Below are 20,060 nucleotides of genomic sequence, written 5' to 3'. Positions count from 1 at the left end.
ATATGAATGCTATGCATATTAGCCTACTCAAAGAAATAAATGAGGCAAGGTCTTAGCAGCGCTCACACAATGTTCCTAGAGCAGGAGCAAAGTAGCCTGCTGCACGGCATGGCTTGGCTCTACCCGCAGGACACACAGCAAGGAACGATAACGTATAGCTCAATGAAAAATGGCATTTGGCATGCAAATACCAGGGAGGGCAAGGCTCCCAGTATTGGCTCTGCAGCCATCCAACATCAACTCAAACTTGGAAACAATTAAACTTGCCTATAAATCCAGAGCCTTGGGAAACTAATGGAGCCCTAAATCATGAAGGCACAGAAAAGGCAGAGGAAGAAAACTCATTAGCCAACTCACACGGTGGTTTTATGGATGTTCCTTAAAGGGAGGAGCGAATAGGACTATTATAAAATCACATATTAAATTTTTTAAGGCATTGGAGTTACAATATTAGATCTTAATACTGCTGGCATTTGTAATGAAAACTTTGAAATCCAGCAGATAAAGAAGCTATTTTTTAAAGGCTCATTTGAAGCATTTCGGGGGGATTATTCATCCATTGTCTTGATCCGCCAGGGTTATTGCTGCTACAGTCGTGCAACGCGTAACAACATGTCAGTCGGCAACAGACCACATGCACTGTGCTGGGCCCGCAAGGGCTGAAAAACCTGTAGCCCTCACACAGTCACAGCATCACACATTCCTCGCCTGTCTGTGGTGCTGCTGGTGTAAACAAACCTGCCACACTGCCACTCATGTAAAAGTATAGCACATACAATTACGTAGACCTCATAATATCTGATAATGATGAATGACCATGTTACTAGTTCATGTATTTACTATCATATACTTTCACCATCGTTTTAGAGTGTACGCGCTTTACTTATAAAAAATTTTCTGTAAAAGCATCACGCCGTGTTACACGGGCAGCAGCCTCATACATCTCATACTTACCTCATGTCTTGATGGCATCACTTTCTCTTGTACTTGATTTAACCTCATGCTGTTTTGTACAGGACCATGCAGTACAGGCTTGCTGCCTAGAGCACTAGGCTCTCCCACGTAGCCTAGCTGAGTAACGGCTGTACCATCTAAGTTTGAGGAAGTACACTCTGTGATGTTCCCACAACTATGGAATCATCTAACAGTGAACTCCATGGAAGGCATGTCCTTCGTTAAGTGGCACATGACTATAATCAAATTCTAACAGTAACTGAGGAAAAGAAACCAGATCCCCTTCTTACTCACCATCCCACTCCACTCAGAATACTTTCTTCCACCCTTTAATTCCCTGCCTTCCCACCCAGTCCCTTTATTCCCATTTCTCTTCATGCAAATGAAAGGGGAGAGAAGGGTTCAACCTATCATTACTGTCTGCTCAGCTTTAGGATTTTCCAGGCTCAAGAAGAAAACCTGAAAAGCCCCTCAGGGTGTATGCTAGGCAGGTGACACATTCCACTCTTGCATTGATAAGGTCCTTGTTTAAAGTGCAACACAGAATGAGGCTCACCATTTTAAAGGGGCAAGCAACATGTTTGCGGACTCACAGTTGCATAGCCAAATCTCATATTTGAATCTAAAGCTGACCTTGAGTTCTCGCCTATCCTTGGTTGAAGGTGTTTTTGGACATAGCAGGTACTGGTCAACTGACCAGAATCTACTAACGTCAAAAGTTTTAAAACTGAACACCCAAAAAATTACCTGGAAAAACCACCAAATTTCCTTGTGTTTTCATAAACTACTGATTTGTTAAATGGTTTTCCAAAGCATGCCACCCAATCTGAAAGAATATATTGTAAATATAAGTGCACCATTTGTTCACCTTGACAGGCCTTGTTTTGATGTACTGACAAGGGCTACTAATCAACACTAATCAAGTGCACAATGTAATTTTTAAAATCAGTCCAAATACTTGCAATACAAGTAGCATTTGAAATGTAACAGCTTTGTATTTCTCAGCCTCCTGGACCATGCGCTCAATGTCTTCCTTGCACAGATGACCCTTGTCAGTAGTGATGGTAATCTTGTTCTCTTTTCCTGTACTCTTATCCACAGCAGACACACTAAGAAGCCATTGGCATCTCCATCAAAAGTGACTTCAATCCGAGGAACACCACAAGGAGCAGGAGGTATGCCTGTGAGTTCACACTTGCCAGTTAGGTTGTAATCAACCAATTAGGTTGCTTGGTCATGGCACACCCACCTTCATAAACCTGAATCAGCACCCCAGGCTGGGTGTCAGAGTAGGTGGTGAAGCTCTGTGTCTGCTTGGTAGGAACTGTATTATCGCTCTTGATGAGGACAGCCATGGCTCCACCAGCAGTCCCAGTGCCAAGGGAAAGAGCAGTGACAGCCATCAGCAGCAAATCTTGAACATTTTCAGATTTGTCTCCAGAGAGCAGGGCTGCCTGGAAAGTGGCACCATAAGCAACAGCTTCATCAGGGTTGATGCTCTCATTCGACTCTTTTCCACTGAAGAAGTCCTGCAGGATTTTCTGAATCTTGGGGATACAGGTAGAACTCTCTATCAGGATAATACCATGCATCTGGGATTTGTCAAGCCTAGCATCACAAAGGGCTTTCTCTACAGGGTCCAGGGTGCCACGGAAAAGGTCAGCAGCATTCAATGCTTCAAACTCTGCACGGGTGACAGAGGTATAGAAGTCAATTCCTTCATAGAGTGAATAAATCTCAATACTGGTCTCGGTGCTGGAAGAGAGAATACGCTTAGCATGTTTGCATAAGCAGTTCAAAGGAGAGCAGCCCTCTTATCCTCACTGATGTCCTTCTAGTGCCTGCACTAGAACTGTACAATAAAATGATTGACCATTTGGTTGTTAAAGTCTTTTCCACCTAAGTGGTATCACCAGCCATAGATTTTACCCCAAGATTTTACCTTTTAGTCCCTTTGTACCCCGTCCCAGCAATCACCACACTGTTGTCCACATCCATGAGTCCTTTTCCCTCTTCGCTCAATCCTTCTATCCCATAACTTCCCGCACTAGCTGTCATCCTGTTCTCCATATGAGTCTGTCCCCATTGTACTTGTTAGTTTAGTTTACTCATTAGATTCCACATATGAGTGAAATCATATGGCATTTGTCTTTCTGTGACTAGCTTATATCACTTAGCGTAATGTTCTCCAGTTTCATTCATACTATCACAAAAGGTTAAATTTCCCTCTTTTTTACAGCCGAGTAGTATTCCATAGTGTAAATGTGCCATAGTTGTTTTATCCATTCATCTTCTGAAAGACACTCAGGCTGCTTCTATATCCAGGCGATTATAAATAATATTGCAATGAACATAGAGGTGCTTATGTTCTTTCAAATTAGAGTTTTGGGTTCCCTCAGATATATTCCCAGAAGTGGGATTACAAGCAGTGGGACAAGGTATCTTCCAAGAACTCAGCCAAATCCTGTGCATTCAACATGAAAGCAACTGTTGAAGATGAAAAACTTCAAGGCAAGATCAATGGTGAGGACAAACAGAAGACTGTTGACAAGGGCAACGAAATCACCAACTGGCTTGATAAGAATCAGACTGCTGAGAAGGAAGAATTTGAACATCAGCAGAAAGAGATGGAAAAAGCCTGCAACCCAATCATCACTAAGCTGTACCAGAGTGCAGGAGGCATGCCGGGAGGAAAGCTTGCGGGCTCCCCTGGTGGTAGAACCCCTCTATCTGGGAGAGGCTCCTCAGGACCCACCATTGAGGAGGTTGATTAAGCCAACCTCTTGCATAGATGTAGCATTGTTCCACACAAAATACTGAAGGACCCACATTTGTGGCAAATTCCAGGCAGTTTTAAAAGTTGAGCTGCTGTATAATGAACTGAGCATTGTTGATACTTGAACATGGACTATGTGCACAGGGAAAGGAAATAATGCACTTTATAAGCATTGTATTATAAAGTGGGAAGTGTAATGTCCTAAATAAAGCTATTTAGAATTAGCACCAAAATAAATACATAAATAAATAAGTAAAATGTAAGAGTGATTATGCACTCATCGGGGCCTGACAAATTTTTTTTAAAAATCTGTATTGTAGATTTGGGTGTAGGGGGCGTATTATGTCTTGAAGAGAAAATTGCTTGCACATATACTATAACATTTTTATCATTATTAAATATTTTGTGTTGCAAATATTATAAATTATACTATTAGTATGCATTAACATATCTATTTTCCATAATGCTGCACCTTTGAACAAAACTTTATCATTGATAAAGACATTGTTGATGCAGAGTATTTTATTTATACTGGTTTGCTCATCATGTCTCTTAATGTTGAAGTCTTTACAACAAGATTTTTGTATTGCAAATAACATTTAACACAAAGAAGGAGTTCTCGTTCCAATAACTTACAGACATATGATTTCCATCAGCCACTATTCTGCAGATGGCAGCAGTCATAACGAGGTTCGCAAGTGCATTCAGAAAGCAGACCTTCTCAGCCCTCCCGTCCTGGCCAGGTTTCCTGTCACTCATCCTTCGGGCTCCATGCTCACCTCTTCCCTTTAGGAAACAGGCAGTAAGTCCTCAGTACTTGTGGGGCTGAGATGTTTTCTCTTTCTCCTTCATGTTTGAATGTAGATGTCACCTTTGGCTGCCATTCCCTGTGGCCCAGTTAAATTACATCTCTGCAGGGAAAGAGTGCCCCCAGTGGATGGGGACAAGGCCTCGTGGAAGCTGAGTTGGTTCAATGTTCCTTTCCTTTAAGGAAACAGCCAACATTTCCTTAAAGGAAGGATCATAGAACACTGAGGTAAGTATCTGTGAAATGGTGATTGTAGCCCCAAGTATAAAAGGATAGTTAATGTGGCAAAATTTTCTCCCTTTGTCCCAATTCTGGGAGGTCCCTACTTGCAGAGAGGCTCACTGGTTGCTGTGAGCTGCATGGGGGAGCCAGAGGACCAGAAAAAGCCAAGCAAGGATGTGTGTTGGCTGTTTCAGCTCAGGGGAGCTCCCAGCTGTTGTTACGCTCTACCTTCTTAGTTAGAAATAAATGAGAACAACTTTCAGGTGGTGACAACCTCCCCACAACAACATGCCTCTCACTAAGGACCTCCTTCATCCCTCACCAAAAGAGAACAGGGAACAAGGGAACACCAGAAGAAGCACCTGTGCAAAACCCCAGTTCCTGCTTCCTGGCTGTGACATGCCCAGGATGTTGTAACATCGCCACACCTCTATCCACACACAGACGGTAGTTCTGAATGTGGCCGTTCCACGGTCCTCCGCCAGCCCACAGGAGGCCAGCCCACAGGAGGGCTGACTCCAGGTGAGCAGCAAACCATCCAATAAACATATTTTGGATACATGTTGTTCATTGTCTTGTTTTACTACCGAAGTCCCTACTGCAAGTTTTCAGGGGCAACCAGAAGCATGGACTGCCAGAGTCATTTGGGGTAATCTGTGAAGGCAGTTACCAAGTCAGAACTCTGTGGTCCTGAACATGCTGACTCCTGACCTGGTAAGATGAAAGCTGTTGATGTCAGCACCGCAAAGAGGGTAAAGACGAGGATCTGGTAGGAACCCAGGAACTTACAGAGACACACCCACATTGATCTATGCATTGACCAGAACAAAGGAAGATCATCGTTATTTAACAACGCATCTAGGGCAGATGCTGCATTTTAACCTTGCGTGGTCGTAAGAGTACAGTATGTAGCAGAAGGACTCAAAATCCAGCCCTCTAGGATAGCATTTTGCTTCTGACCAGCCTATGCAGACAGCTGTAGTTGAACAACAATAAAATATTTTTTTTAAAAAGAGGTGAACTATACTTGGCTCCATCTTCTTTGGCTTTTTCCCATCTTCAAAGTAATAAACTCCTCCAATTGTTAGCCGTCTTACTCCTTCATCTCAGCTTGCCAAAGAATATTTAAATCTTCTGCCATTTAGAAGTGCCTGTTACTTTGCCTGTGCACTTGAACTCCAGGTGACATGCTTCCCTTCACCCAGTCTATGTTGGTTGGGTTTCTAATTCTAATCCCTCTAACATAAAACATTTCTTTGTCTCTCCAGTGACATCTTAAATCTAGGGGTCCCTTATCCTTGTTTACACAAAACATCATTTCTAGGGAACATTCAGATTTGTATTTAACCTTGTCCTTAATAAAACTTTACACTCCTGTCTTTGACGCATAAAATAAAGAGACAGATAATAGATAGATAGATAGATAGATAGATAGACAGACCGACAGATAACCACTATCATGAGGCTTCTGCCTGCTAATCTGTGACCCACCCAAAATGCTTCAGTCTCCCCTGTATTCCCCTTCACAGCATTTAACCCACACTCTTTGTATTTTTGTTCTGTGCACCTCATACGTGTGTCATGTTATACACTCATAAATTGAGATTACATAAAATTATATACCTAAATAGTGTCTTATTTTCTGTGTCTTTGGTTCTTTGGCACATTCCATGAAATCAGGCACTGTGACAATTTTTTTCCCATCAAATTACACCAGTGCACCAGAGTGCCTGACACACAGGGGGTACAAAATCAATAATATTTTGATAAGCCAATATTGACACAGATGGAAAAGACTGCTCTCTCACTCTGCATGGCACCAAGTCCCTCGATGTTGTTTTCTCCACATCCATAGAAGTTAGTGACTCCCTCCATCACCTGGCAGATCAGTCAGGGGGTCCTCCCTTGCCCATGATTCAGCAGGATGCAGGATGCCCTTCCATGGGGGGAGGGGTATAAAGATGGAGTTGAAACAGAACGGCACCTCATTGGCTCTTCACTGCTCAGAGACATTCCTTGCTGAACAGTTGCAAAAGCTGCTAGTTATTTTCATGATGTCCTGTTCTACTTTGGGTCTCCAAAACGTATTCACACAAACACACACACACCAACATGAGTATATCACATTATATGAATTGTGCATTTTCAAGTTATTTGACATAAAATCAAGTTTTGAAAGCTTAATTCTGAATACTCGATGGCACTTACCCCCTTTCTAATAAGTACTAATCTCAATTCAGACATTCATTAACAACTCTTTATTAATTCCCATTGTTTTCACATTTTCATTACATGTTCTTCAAAATAAAATGATGGTTTCCCCACAAGCCACATAAATCAACTGATATATTAACTCAGGCCAAAAGAAACCACTCAAATGAAAACAGCATCATCCTTGATGAGTAGAAGCCACATGAACCACTCAGGTCTATCTTGCCATAATTAGCATAAATTGATACTTGCTTGTGACAGAGCGAAGCCTAATGATAAGGACCCATGCTTGTCTCCCTATCACCACCCCCACCCCAATCCTATGAAAGCTTTTGTCACCAGAAACAAGTTATACAGATCTAAAGTTAACCAAGCATTTGCAAACCACCATTCTAATTTAATACCGACCAAGTTTTCTAGTCAATAGGTTATAGATGAAGCAATTTCTAACTAGAATTTAAAATAAAAATTTATCAAAGTTTCCTTAGATAGTATTTTGTTTAATAACAAAAACCCGTGTGAAGTCCCCATACAGTGTATGGTACACACTACCTAAGACTTTTATCTTCTTCTTATTTTTTTTCTTCCAATTATTACTTTTTTCCAAGTCAACTAAAACCTTTACCATGCTATCATGAATGATTTTATTTTTCCACATTACTGTCTTATCTTCATGCACATGTAAATACATTTTACAGTTATAATCACAGTGCTCGATATTTGTGATTGCATCTTTCAATTAATATGTGTCTGCTATTTCCACCTTATGAAATCTTTAACATTTTTCTTGGCTGCCTAATTATCTCTTAAGTTCCTTAAGCACAACCTTATTATTGAATATTCAGGGCATTTTTAATTTATGTCTGTTATTGAATATATTTTTACATATAAATTCTTAAAGTCTTTTAAATGGTTTCCTTGGTATAGATTTCCAAAAGAGAAAATAAGGATCAAAGTCTCTGAAACTTTTTATGTCTCTTTCTCTGCTTAGTTATTTAACTATTTTACAAAAAGTATGGGTCGGTTTTCATTGCTCTACGGATCTGTGAGTGAATCCCTTTTGCAAAGATCTCAGCACAATTTACTTTTAGCTTTAATTTTTCCTTATAACAAATATCACTTAGTATATCATTATTAATTATCAGTGGGGTTGAATATGATATGTCTATTCTATAGGATTATATGAATTGTCTATGTGTCCATTCACATTCTTACCCCATTTTTTCTATTTCCCTCTATTTTTAAAAGGTATTTTTAATTGGCTGTTTGAACCATGAAAAAAAAGTCTCTTAACTTGACCTAAATGCAAAAAGGCAATAAAAGCAAAATCAGCACAAACTTGCCATGTTGCCTTAGAGAACAGGGTTATCACCAGAAGCCCATTAACAGACGAATAACCCTTTCCAAGGAAATGCCGTCTGCTTAACCCAGTCAGTTCCTTAGGCTTGAAGAAAGAAGAAAATCTATTATTGTGGATTTGAAGGCCATGCTTCGTTAGGAAGTTGTAATTTTTTCTTTTAAATCACCAAGTAACTTTTCTACAAACACAGTGATTGGTCATTTATGCTAAAACAGGTTAAATATAATTAAGCATCCAGCCAAGGGAAAACCTATGCAGCTCATTCATTATGATCAACCTGATGTACACGATGTTCACTGCTCATACAAGATAATGGTTGTGATCACTTGTATCCTGCATTTTCCAAAGTACGGGGTGGGGACATGCCCCATGTTACTTGACATCACAGAGAAGGGCGACCCCACGGAGCACCCAATGTTCAGGCGCCTGGGCCGTCCTCAGGTCCACAGCAGCGATGTAATTCAAGTCCGTTCGGACTGGCTTCTTGTAGATGGGGCAGGAGTAAAACCGAGGATCTCTTAGAGCTGTAAAAAAATCATACAAGAAAAAAACTTGGTGACTTTCTAATTTAAGTAACTCAAACAGTGCAGAGCCAAATGTGCGCATTTTGAAGGTCGTTCCAAAGAGAGATGGGTTTGGTAAAATGAGAGAAATTCTTCCTGAGGTCAGTCAGTCCCTAGATATGAAGCAGATGCTACCACAGGTTTGCAGTGGACATGACGAGATATCCAGACATACTCAGGTTTTCTCCATTGGCCTCTTGTCCCATGTCAGTAACCCCTGCCCATATAACATGACCATGAACCTCCCGCCACTGCCTCCGTCCCTCTTCTTTTCTCAACATTCCACCTCCACCCTTTCTCCTTTACTTTCCTACCAAATCCTGTGCTCTCATACCCTCTCTGTTGTTTCTTTAGAGCTTGCCTTTGGCACAAGGCACCTGTCCCTTTTAATCTGATATCCAGAACCAACACCCACTATTATTTCATTATTATTATTATTTTAAAGTTCTGTCTTCAGCTCTCCCTGCCATATTTCAAACCACATTTGAAATCACAGGACAGAGGATGGTCCCCCTCCTGCCAGGTGGTGTGAGTTCTCCATGTGTAGAGAAATCTAAGTGGCTGAGAAGCAGAGTCATAACAGAGTTCAGCTTCCTGAGATTCAGTCTGCTTTTCTGAAGTAGAGGAATACAGGGTGTATCCAAAGCCACGTATGCTGTGAAAGACAACCTGTGAATGGCCACCCTTCAAAGGCCCTCCCTAATGTATTCATTCTTAATCAAAGGCTCACTTTCTCTCCACCCTTGGAAAACCCCATGATCAGGGACAAATCCAGGCCTCATATGGCCATAAACATACAATTTGGGAAAAAGAGATCTTTAAGAAAAAGAGTACAAATTTACAAATATATAAGTAGGTTTGGGAAGGAGCCTCTGCATTGAGTAGACTTGGAGTTTAAGCTTCATTAGCTTCTTGTTAAATCCACCGTGTCCAGAGTGGTTTATCTGCATATCTTATAGCATCCGTCTCAGGAGGCAGGATATTATTTCCCCTTCTCTTCCAGATTATAAATTTCTTCAGGACAGAAGTCATGTCTGTACCCATCCTTGTACTCTTCTGGAAGGCCAATATTATAAATGGCCCTCATATAACTATTGAGATGAAAACACATTTAACCAAGAGGATAACTTTGTTTTGGTTAATTAGTGTTAGAAACATGGGCACTGATACATGAAAATGGTAACTTTCTAAATGCAATGTTAATATATCAAAGTGACTGAATGTATTTCTCCAAACTAACTTGCTCAATAATTTAGCTTTCCCTAACACATTACAAAAGCAAGGCACTATCAGAAGTTAAAGTCTCATTCGTTGGCCCCAATAAAACCTTCAACCTGCTGTACCATATGTTTTTATATCTTCACTATAATTAATTTTATTGGAAGAAGTTAAATATCTAAATATGATAATATTATAGATAAGTTGCAATACAAAATTGAATATTAATAGAATATTAAATATTCTAAAGCAGCAATTCTTAACCAATGGCAATTTTACTACCGGGGTGGGAGGGTGTGATTTGCCAATCTCTAGAGCCATTTTTGGTTATCAAAACTGGGGAGGTGCTGCCAGCATCTAGTGAGTAAAGGCCAGGGATTCCGCTAACATCCTATAATACTCAGGGCAGCCCCTCCCAGCAAAGAGTTACCTGGACCAAAAGTGTCAGGAATACCACAAATGTTACATCTGGTTCTAAAATAGATATTTTACAGTATTTTCAAACTATAAGTTTTCTTAATCACATGAAATTAACCATTAGAAACAATCTAAGTAATGCAACACCTAATTTTTACATCTAGGCACTATTTTTAAAATTATCGTAAGAATGTTATTAGTAATCATAATTGCACAAATATATGAATATACGTGAATAACAGTAAATTCATGAAGTGCAGTCAATACTAACTCTACTAACTGATATATTTAAATCCTTTAATCTTAGGATCTGTACACAAAACCAATATATAACTACTTGTTCCTCTGGATGAAAATTTGATTAACAATCATTTTGTAAATCTTGCAGTAAGTCATTGGAGTCTTACATTTGAACCAAATGATAATTATAATAATTATGGCTTGGCAAGTATTTGACTACTCAGATTTTAATCCCCAGAAAAATATAATTGGAAAAAAATAATATCCTTTACAAAAATCAGGTTAAAAAAATCCTCTGAAATATCGATCCAATGTCATTGATTTGTAATTGCATCAGAACTGCAGGGGCCATGCCAAGTCTCAGCACGCAGCAGACTCCTGCAGCAGGGCTGGGAGCCGCTGAAAATACACTTTCATAGTGGAAGTGCTGACAGATGCTAAACCACCACATAAACAGATGATTCCAAACCATTAAGCCTGGTTCGACAAATAACTTTGAAGGGGAAAATAAACATACGATGTAGGTAGAACAAATCAGCTAAACATGTTCAAAGCCTTGGGCTCCAGAAGGCAGAGCGGAGAAGCGGCTGTGGAAACTGGTGAGTTACAGGCTTCAGGAGCCTAGAGGCTTTAAGGAAGCACCTTGAGGGAATTTCATTTTCTAACTAGGTAATTTCCCTCTCTAGCCTACATTTTTCATCCAAATGTTATTACATCATTTATTCCTTCCCATACCCAAAATAACCAAGTTCTGTAGAGATCCCCTATGTAGCCTTTAAGTTAGGGCTGTCTGACCCTCAGCCTGTGGACCTCATGCAGTCCTGGATGGCTATTATGCGGCCCAACATAAAATTGTAAATTTACTTAAAACATCATGAGATTTTTTTGTGTGTGATTTTTTAAATATATTTTATTGGTTATGCTATTACAGTTGTCGTTCCATTTCCCCCCTTCACTCCCCTCCACCTTGTATTACCCTCTCCCACCCACATTCCCTCTTTAGTTCATGTCTATGTGTCATTAGTTATTTAGCTTCTATATTTCCCATACTATTCATGCCCTCCCTCTGTCTATTTTCTCCCTACTGTCTATGCTATTTATTCTCTGTACCTTTACTCCCTCTCTCCTCCTCCCACTCCCCTGTTGCTAACCCTCCATGTGATCTCCATTTCTGTGGTTCTGTCCCTGTTCTAGTTGTTTGCTTAGTTTGCTTTTGTTTTAGGTGTGGTTGTTAATAATTGAGTTTGCTGTCTTTTTAATTGTTCATATTTTTTATCTTCTTTTTCTTAGATAAGTCCCTTTAACATTTCATATAATAAGGGCTTGGTGATGATGAACTCCTTTAACTTGACCTTCTCTGAGAAGCACTTTATCTGCCCTTACATTCTAAATGAAAGCTTTGCTGGATAGAGTAATCTGGGATATAGGTCCTTGTCTTTCATGACTTGGAATATTTCTTTCCAGCCCCTTCTTGCCTGTCTTTTTTGAGAAATCAGCTGACAGTCTGATGGGAACTCCTTTGTAGGTGACTGTCTCCTTATCTCTTGCTGCTTCTAGGATTCTCTCCTTCATTTTTACCTTGGCTAATGTAACTAAGATGTGCTTTGGTGTGTTCCTTCTTGGGTCCAACTTCTTTGGGACTCTCTGAGCTTCCTGGACTTCCTGGAAGTCCATTTCCTTTGCCAGAATGGGGAAGTTCTCCTTTATTATTTGTTCAAATAAGTTTTCCATTTGTTGCTCTTCCTCTTCTCCTTCTGGTACCCCTATAATTCGGATGTTGGAACATTTCAAGATGTCCTAGAGGTTCCTAAGCCTCTCCTCATTTTTTTGAATTCTTATTTCTTCATTCTTTTCTGATTGTATGTTTTTTCTTCCTTCTGTTCCACTCCATTGATGTGAGACCCAGTTTTCTTCCCAGCACTACTGGTTCCTTGTTCATTTTTCTTCATTTCACTTATTGTAGCCTTCATTTTTTCATCTAATTTGTGACCAAAATCAACCAGTTCTGTGAGCATCCTGATCACCAGTGTTTTGAACTGTGCATCTGATAGGTTGGCTATCTCGGTTGCTTAAAAGTATTGGCTTTAAGGCTTACATTTGTTCTTCCGTTTGAGCCATCTTTTTTCTTTTTTTTTTTTTTTGGTTTGGTCATGCCTGTTATATATAAGGGGCGGAGCCTCAGGTGTTCACCTGGACAGGGCAACCCAGTTGCTGGGTTGTGATGTAGTATGTGGGGCGGGGTCCGAGAGGGAATAATGGCTCTTGCTCCACTCTCTGTCAGACTTCCGTCCCCTCTGCTGCTTCCCACAAGCAAATTGGGCCCTTCTGGTGCTGGTTCCTGGGTGGGTGGGCTTGTGTACACTCTAGGACCCTGTGGGTTACTCCAACAAACTCTCCTGTGAGGCTGGGAGTCTCTCCCTGTGCCTCAATCCCCACAGGTGTTTTCAATCGGTGCTTTTAGGCTTTATTTCCCCGCACTGGGTCCCTGGGTTGCTTGGTCTATCTTGCTGTCCATTTTCACCTGGTTTATCTGCATGTGAATGTGTGACTGCGGACACCCCGCTGCCTTGCATGCCTCACTGGGTCTGCTCATGCCTCCCCAAGCCTGGGGTCTGTTAGCTGCCACCTGTGTGCCTGAGGTCTGCCAACAGCCACCTGAGCCCTACGTGCCTGGGTCTGCCAGCCACCGCCTTTTCCTGCTGTGACCCCTCTCCTCTGGTCTCCAACTCTGCCCCTCTTACTGGTCTGGATGAATGGTTGTCAGACTTCCATACAGTTCAATTTTCTGTCTGTTCTGGTTGTTTATTTGTTTCTAAATTGTTGTTATCCTTAATTTTGATTGTGCGAGGAGGCACAGTGTGTTCACTTATGCCTCCATCTTGGCCAGAAGTTCCTGTGTGTGTGTGTGTGTGTGTGTGATTATGTGTCGCAATGTATTTAATGTGGGGCCCAAGAAAACTCTTCTTCTTCCGGTGTGGCCCAGAGACACCAAAAGGTTGGATGACTTAGTAAATCATCCCTTTATTTAACCCCTCTTTTGCTAATAACATTTTACATGGGGTGCCCAACCTTTTGACATCTCTGGGCCACACTGGAAGAAAAGTTGTCTTGGGCCACACATTAAATACATAAACACTAATGAAAACTGATGAGCAAAAAAAAGTTTAAAGAAAATTTATGATTTTGTGCTGGGCCGCATTCATGACCATGCTGGGCCACATGCAGCCTGCAGGTTGGACACCCCTTCTTCAGATATAAGATAGAGCTCCCTTACATAGGATATTTCTTTTCATCTTTCAACAAGCATGTCAGATATCAATAATAACAATAATAATAAAATGATTTGTTGTGTGCTACGCGCTGAACATCATCAGTGTAGTACTCTCAACAACCTGTGAGATGGGAACCATGATTAAATCCATTTCACAGATGAGAAATTGGACTGTGAGCAGGCGAGCTCCTTGTCCAAGGTTACAAAGCTGTAGGGGACCCAGCAAGAACAAAGCCTCACCAGATCAGATCCAGAGCCTGAGCTCTTCATCTCAGCAATAGCTGGACATACTATGTGTATGCATGTGCTTCTGGGTCTTTGCAGAAAGATGTAAAAATCAACCAGCGATAATCTGATACCTGACTTCAGTTGCTGGCATATTCGAGTCCCCTCCAAAGCCACATGAATAATCACTAGGGTGATAAAGGCAGGGGAGCAACCTAAATATCTAGGTGCCTGACTCTCTTCTACCTATGAACATGTGGCCCCACCAGTAAGTAGGCAGGGGAGGGGACCTCCTTTAGCCTGAAGCATGAGGGGAGGGAGGCCATTGGGTGAGATCTTCCTTCAGCAGAGGATGTTAGTATGTCTGCTTTAGCAGCTACCTGAGAAAAATAAACTCATGACTTCAAAATGCAAGGAGCTGCCTTCGTTTTCAATTTAGCCTTGATTTTCAAGCTCCAGCCCAGACACCCCAGAGACTGCCTAAATGCATAGTCTTAAGTAGAACACTAAGCCCAGGAATTCCCAAAAGTCTGCATTCATCCCACAACAGACGATTGGGATTCTGATACCAGCTTTGGTGGGTGGGAATCACAGGCAAATTGCATAATGTCTCTAAACCTTACTTTCCTCATCTGCAAAATCGGCATGATATATCTTAGAGAGTTGTTGTAAAGGTTAAATAAGTTAATATATGTGAATACCTGCCATTATATAATGTCTGGAATGCGGTACTTGCCCAAGATGTGTTAGATTTGTCTCTATATCCCTTCTTTACGATTCCTACCACGTACTTACCTTTTCACAAAAACAAATTCCCCAGGCTTGTATTATCCTTGTCTTTGACAGAGTTCCAGGCTTACAAATTTGAAGTGGGTTAAGTGCTATGGGGCTCAGGAGTCACAAGCTCTCCACCTCCTGGGCACCCACGGGCTATCCCCACCCACACCCCACATCTGCAGTGGTAGGTGGAGAAGGAGTTACAGGGCATTCTTAGAAAAATGTGTTCCCAAGCAGGAAATATCCTCATTAGCTGCAGGGACCCAGAGCTTTTTCTCAGCCTATGACATAACCAGAGGTACCTATTAGTTTTGCTTCATTCCCTCAAAATGCTGTAATCACGGTTTTCCCATCACATCAGCTACAGCACTGCAGTTCATTTATAAGCATCACTATCTACACAGTAAATACACAAGGAGACAAATCCTTCCTTTGTCTGCCTTTTTTCACCCTCATTTGAAAATAGAGGGCCTGAGTTGTGTGGGTGCCTTTACCCTCTTGGTAAACTTAGCACTATTTGGGCAACCTTCCCATGATGTCTGAACAAGAAACATGAATAAAATAAACATTTGGGGATCTTTCGCTAGAGTTCAAATAAATCTCTAGACATCTTTCTGAAAATAAGTAAGCCAATCCAGTGTAATGATAATAATGATAAATTGTTTAAACTGAAAATTACCCTTCATATTAACATGAGAAAAATTCATTATAAGGATTTTAGTTTTAAAACACTGTGCTTTTGTTGGAGTGTCCTTTGGCCATTAATAATACTACACCTCTTTATCTTAATTAGAACCCTATTCAGTTATCAAAAATGAATGAAAATTAGATATAATATATAAAAAGAGCAACAGAATGTTATTTTTATGATTAAACAAACAGCTCTCCAACAATAAAGTTAATTAGTAAAACAAGTTTCCACCAATTTCTATTGAAACCAAAAAAAAGAATAGAGAACTAAAATTTTTTCTTTTTCTTTTTTCAGTACTTTGAAATTAGTCACTTTTCATTTGTTTATTTTATTTCCTCCCTTACCTGCTGCTAACAGGCCTCACTGTTGACTAACGCTCAGCAGGGCAAACACAGTGCTTGTAGAAAAATCTGTTCTTAAATAAGGAATTGCCTGAATTATAAAATTATTACTTTAATACTACCATGCTGAGATGTTCAATGTCATATTGCAATGGATTTTTACAGTTTGGTCACAAGAAATAAAAAAGTAACCCTTAACTCCACATGAGAAAGACCTTTCTTGCATTTTATAAGGAAAACATTTTTACAACATGTTGACTAGCTACAATGATAGGACAATGCAAATTTTCTAAAATATGATTTTTAGCCAAAAGAACACTTGATTTTCATTTGTATAAAAGAGCCACTGTCCCAGGATCTCACACTGCCCTGAGAGCCAGTAAACTCGAGGTCACAGGTAGTACGCTTGCCCAATCCCGGGGAGACCTGCATTCTCTCAGATACAACCAGCATATCCTGAGCGGGGTATCCACGGGCCAGGGCCTGTGCTGAGCCCTCACCTTTCTTTCCTCTCCCATGGGCTCCTCTTCCTTCACACCCCTTCTCTCTGTTCCTCCAACACAGCAACCCTTTGCTAACTCACATCTTCACACTCTTGCCTCTTGATGTCAGAAGAGCCACTTTCTGCCACCTGGGTGCCAGTTCAATGTTCTTTCATCAACAAGGCCTTCGTCCAACCCTTAAAGTACTTTACTTCTTAATATACCAAGTGTGTACTTTTCTTTATAGGAACAAAAACTATGTGACATCAGTATATTCACTTACAATCGATTGTCATTACTCATGGGACTCATATATAAAGTCTCCATGAGCACTGAATTGGGGACCATGGAACCTGTGCTCCTAGGGGAAATAGAGGCTTAGTTTCCTGAGAGGCTCTGGTCCCATTTTCTTATTTTTTTCTTCTTAAGAACTTTTTTTTTAAACGAAGAGGTCATTTTTTTAAAGATTTTATTTATTTATTTTTAGAGAGGGAAGGGAAGGAGAAAGAAAGAGAGAGAGAAACTCAATGTGTGGTTGCTGGGGGCCATGCCTGCAATCCAGGCATGTGCCCTGACTGGGAATCGAACCTGTGATGCTTTGGTTCGTAGCCTACGCTCAATCCACTGAGCTATGCCAACCAGGGCTGCTCTGGTCCCATTTTCAAAACCCACCAATACAAAACTTTGTTTTATGTGTGTTTTCACTTAGCAACACCTTTTTAATATGCACTGTTGACTCACATTGACTTCGAGGCAGACAGCACTGTGTCTCATGTCTACATGAAGCACATCTAACACACATGTTTTCTCTGTAAGGCACGTGGCGGCCTTCTCATACTCAGGACACCAGACAGCGCTTCAGCACTACACTTGGGAATTCTATTATATACAGTGAAAGGTACACACATGTGAAAATGTAACACCAAAAAGACCACAAAAAGGATACTTGTTTACAGCTGAGACAGTGTCACATAGTCAACCTCAACTGGGGACATGCATGTTGAGAGCCTCACATTTTTCGTTACTTTGTGCACATCTGTCAGTGATCATGAAAATGCCAAAAATGTGGATATTCCATGCAGCAATATTTTTATTAATATGTCCCCTAGAGCAAGGGGCATAAAGGAAAGAAATGACAAATAGGACTTCATCAAAATAAAAAGGCTTTTGCACAGCTAAAGAAAACATCAGCAAAATGAAAGGGAACCAGTCGTGTGGGGAAATATATTTGCAAATGATACCTCGGACAAAAGTTTGATCTTCAAAATATATAAAGAACTCACATGAATCCACTCCAGAAAGACAAACAACCCAATTAAAAAATGGTCTAAGGACCTGAACAGATATTTCTCCAAGGAGTACATACAGAAGACCCAGAGACAAATGAAGGGATGTTCAGCATCACTGGCCATCACAGAAATGCAAATTAAAACCACAATGAGATACCACTTCACACCAGTCAGAATGGCCACCATAACAAATCAACAAACAACAAGTGCTGGTAAGGCTGTGGATAAAAGGGAACCCTAGTGCACTGTTGGTGGGAATGCAGACTGGTGCACCCACTGTGGAAAACAGTATGGAATTTCCTCAAAAAACTAAAAATGGAATGGTCTTTTGACCTGGCAATTCCACTGCTGGGATTATACCCTAAGAATCCTGAAACACTAATTCAAAAGAACCTATGCACCCCAATGTTCATAGCAGCACAATTTACAATAGTCAAGTGCTGGATGCAACCTAAGTGCCCATAAGTAAATGAGTGGATCAAAAAATGTGATATATGTATACAATGGAATACTGTGCAGCAGAAAGAAAGAAGGAGCTCCTACTCTTTGCAACTGCATGGATGGAACTGGAGAGCATTATGCTAAGTGAAATAAGCCAGGTGGTGAAAGTCAAATACCATATGATCTTACCTATAAGTAGAACCTAATCAACAAAACAAACAAGCAAACAAAATATAACAGAGACATTGAAAATGAGAACAAACGGACAGTAACCAGAGCGGGGGAGGAGGGGATAACAGGGGAAAAGAGGAGAAAGGTCATTAAGAAACATGTATAAAGGACCCATGGACCAAGCTAAAGGGGAGTAAGATTGAGGGTGGGAAGTAGGGATGTATGGGGAGAAGTGGGGAGAAATGGAGACAACTATACTAGAACAACAATAAAAATGTGAGTAAAAAAATAAAGTGATTATTGATAGATAAAGAAATTTTAAATTTTTTAAAGGTTTTATTTATTTTTTTAGAGAGATGGGGAAGTGAGGGAGAAAGAGAGGGAGTGAGGCATCAGTGTATGGTTGCCTCTAGCACACCCCATACTGGGGATATTGCCTACAACCCAGGCATGTGCTCTGACTGGGAATCAAACTAGTGATGCTTTGGTTTGCAAGCCTGTGTTCAATCCACTGAGCTACACCAGCCAGGGCCAGAAATTTTAATTTTAAAAAATGAACAGGAAAGTCCCACACGCTCAGAAAGGTGTTTATTGCTGAGAAGAGTTTAGCTGAGTAAAACACAACAACAAAAGCCCCCAGAAAACATCAAGTCAATAATGGAAAGCAGTTTAGGTCATTTTAGCCTTATCAAATAGAGCCTTTGCTGATTTTGTCAAGGTAGAATAATATATGTGCTTCAAAGACATGTTATTACATTCATAGGCTGAAATGTGAACCTAGCAATTTGCCATTAGCTACTGGATTAAGCTAAATGCCCCGGAATTCAATATAGATTTCATGACCTGGCTTCAATCTCCAGGCTGTTACAGACAACACATCCAGTGAGCCCTGGGCTGACCTGCCTAGAAAGCCTCTTTCCAGCACTTGCCCCTGCATTATCTCCACCTTTCCATGCCCAGTCCAGACCCCTGTGCCCTGACCACTTTACCCTACTATTATCTTACCCTCCAAACACCTGTTTCTTACATTATCAGCTAACACTTTATCATCTATATATATTTTACCAGCTTTATTAGATAGGCAAGAGTTATCTGGATAACTATTTCCTTCCCAATAGCACCCAAGAAAGTGACTAATGGTCACTAAATACTCATTAAGCACGGGTGTGAACATGAAGCTAATTGATAAAAGAATCACATCCTTATTATATGATACAAAAATAACAAGATTTTGTGTTTATAATGTCATTAAATCTAATAATACCAGCCATCCCTGAATGCACGAGAAAACTTACTGTTGTTTTCTGCATAAATCCTTATGACAGGCATCAACTCGAAGAGCACTTTTGGTTTGGACTCAGTGAGCTTCATGTTCCTCTTGTCCCAGCCAGCACCTTCAAGATACAAGCCACAGACGTAGACACCCTCTGTGGGAGGCGCAGAAATGTCATCCTTCATCCACTTGGTGACTTCGTTGCAAAGCACCATATTGTCCAGAGCCCAGCCTTTGTTGGCCCGAGTTATCTCCTACTCCAGGCAAGAACAAAAGCAGAGGATGCAATTAGCAATTAGAGAGGTTTGTGTGTACACAGCATAAATTCCA

The 20,060-nt window shown here is 40.7% G+C and overlaps 3 protein-coding genes across 4 annotated transcripts in view; 1 reads left to right on the top strand and 2 right to left on the bottom strand.

The window, feature by feature from the left end:
* Nucleotides 1-1,914: 1,914 nt before the first annotated feature.
* LOC114511674 (heat shock 70 kDa protein-like) lies at nucleotides 1,915-2,715 on the bottom strand. Its single transcript, XM_036020260.1, has one exon. The coding sequence runs from the start codon at nucleotides 2,544-2,546 to the stop codon at nucleotides 2,157-2,159; it is 390 nt and encodes a 129-aa protein (XP_035876153.1). The 5' UTR covers nucleotides 2,547-2,715; the 3' UTR covers nucleotides 1,915-2,156.
* Nucleotides 2,716-2,950: 235 nt separating this feature from the next.
* On the top strand, nucleotides 2,951-3,788 carry LOC114510849 (heat shock cognate 71 kDa protein-like). The gene is made up of 2 exons (XM_036020065.1): nucleotides 2,951-2,970; nucleotides 3,353-3,788. Exons 1-2 carry the CDS (start codon nucleotides 2,951-2,953, stop codon nucleotides 3,726-3,728), a joined length of 396 nt encoding a protein of 131 aa, XP_035875958.1. The 3' UTR covers nucleotides 3,729-3,788.
* A 3,215-nt stretch (nucleotides 3,789-7,003) lies between these two features.
* DNAH5 (dynein axonemal heavy chain 5) overlaps nucleotides 7,004-20,060 on the bottom strand; it is a 244,307-nt gene continuing 231,250 nt past the window's right edge. For both annotated transcript variants that reach the window (XM_036020259.1, XM_036020258.1), the window contains exons 78-79: nucleotides 19,753-19,984; nucleotides 7,004-8,855 (exon numbers count right to left, since the gene is read on the bottom strand). In XM_036020259.1, the coding sequence (XP_035876152.1) occupies nucleotides 8,704-8,855; nucleotides 19,753-19,984 (384 nt within the window). In that variant the 3' untranslated portion in view covers nucleotides 7,004-8,703. The remainder of the gene's footprint in view (nucleotides 8,856-19,752; nucleotides 19,985-20,060) is intronic.

The sequence above is a fragment of the Phyllostomus discolor genome, chromosome 3 (assembly GCF_004126475.2).
Source record: "Phyllostomus discolor isolate MPI-MPIP mPhyDis1 chromosome 3, mPhyDis1.pri.v3, whole genome shotgun sequence".
Taxonomy (NCBI): Eukaryota; Metazoa; Chordata; class Mammalia; order Chiroptera; family Phyllostomidae; genus Phyllostomus; species Phyllostomus discolor.
Note: the sequence above shows the minus strand (reverse complement) of the source record. Positions and strands in the feature narration are given on the sequence as shown.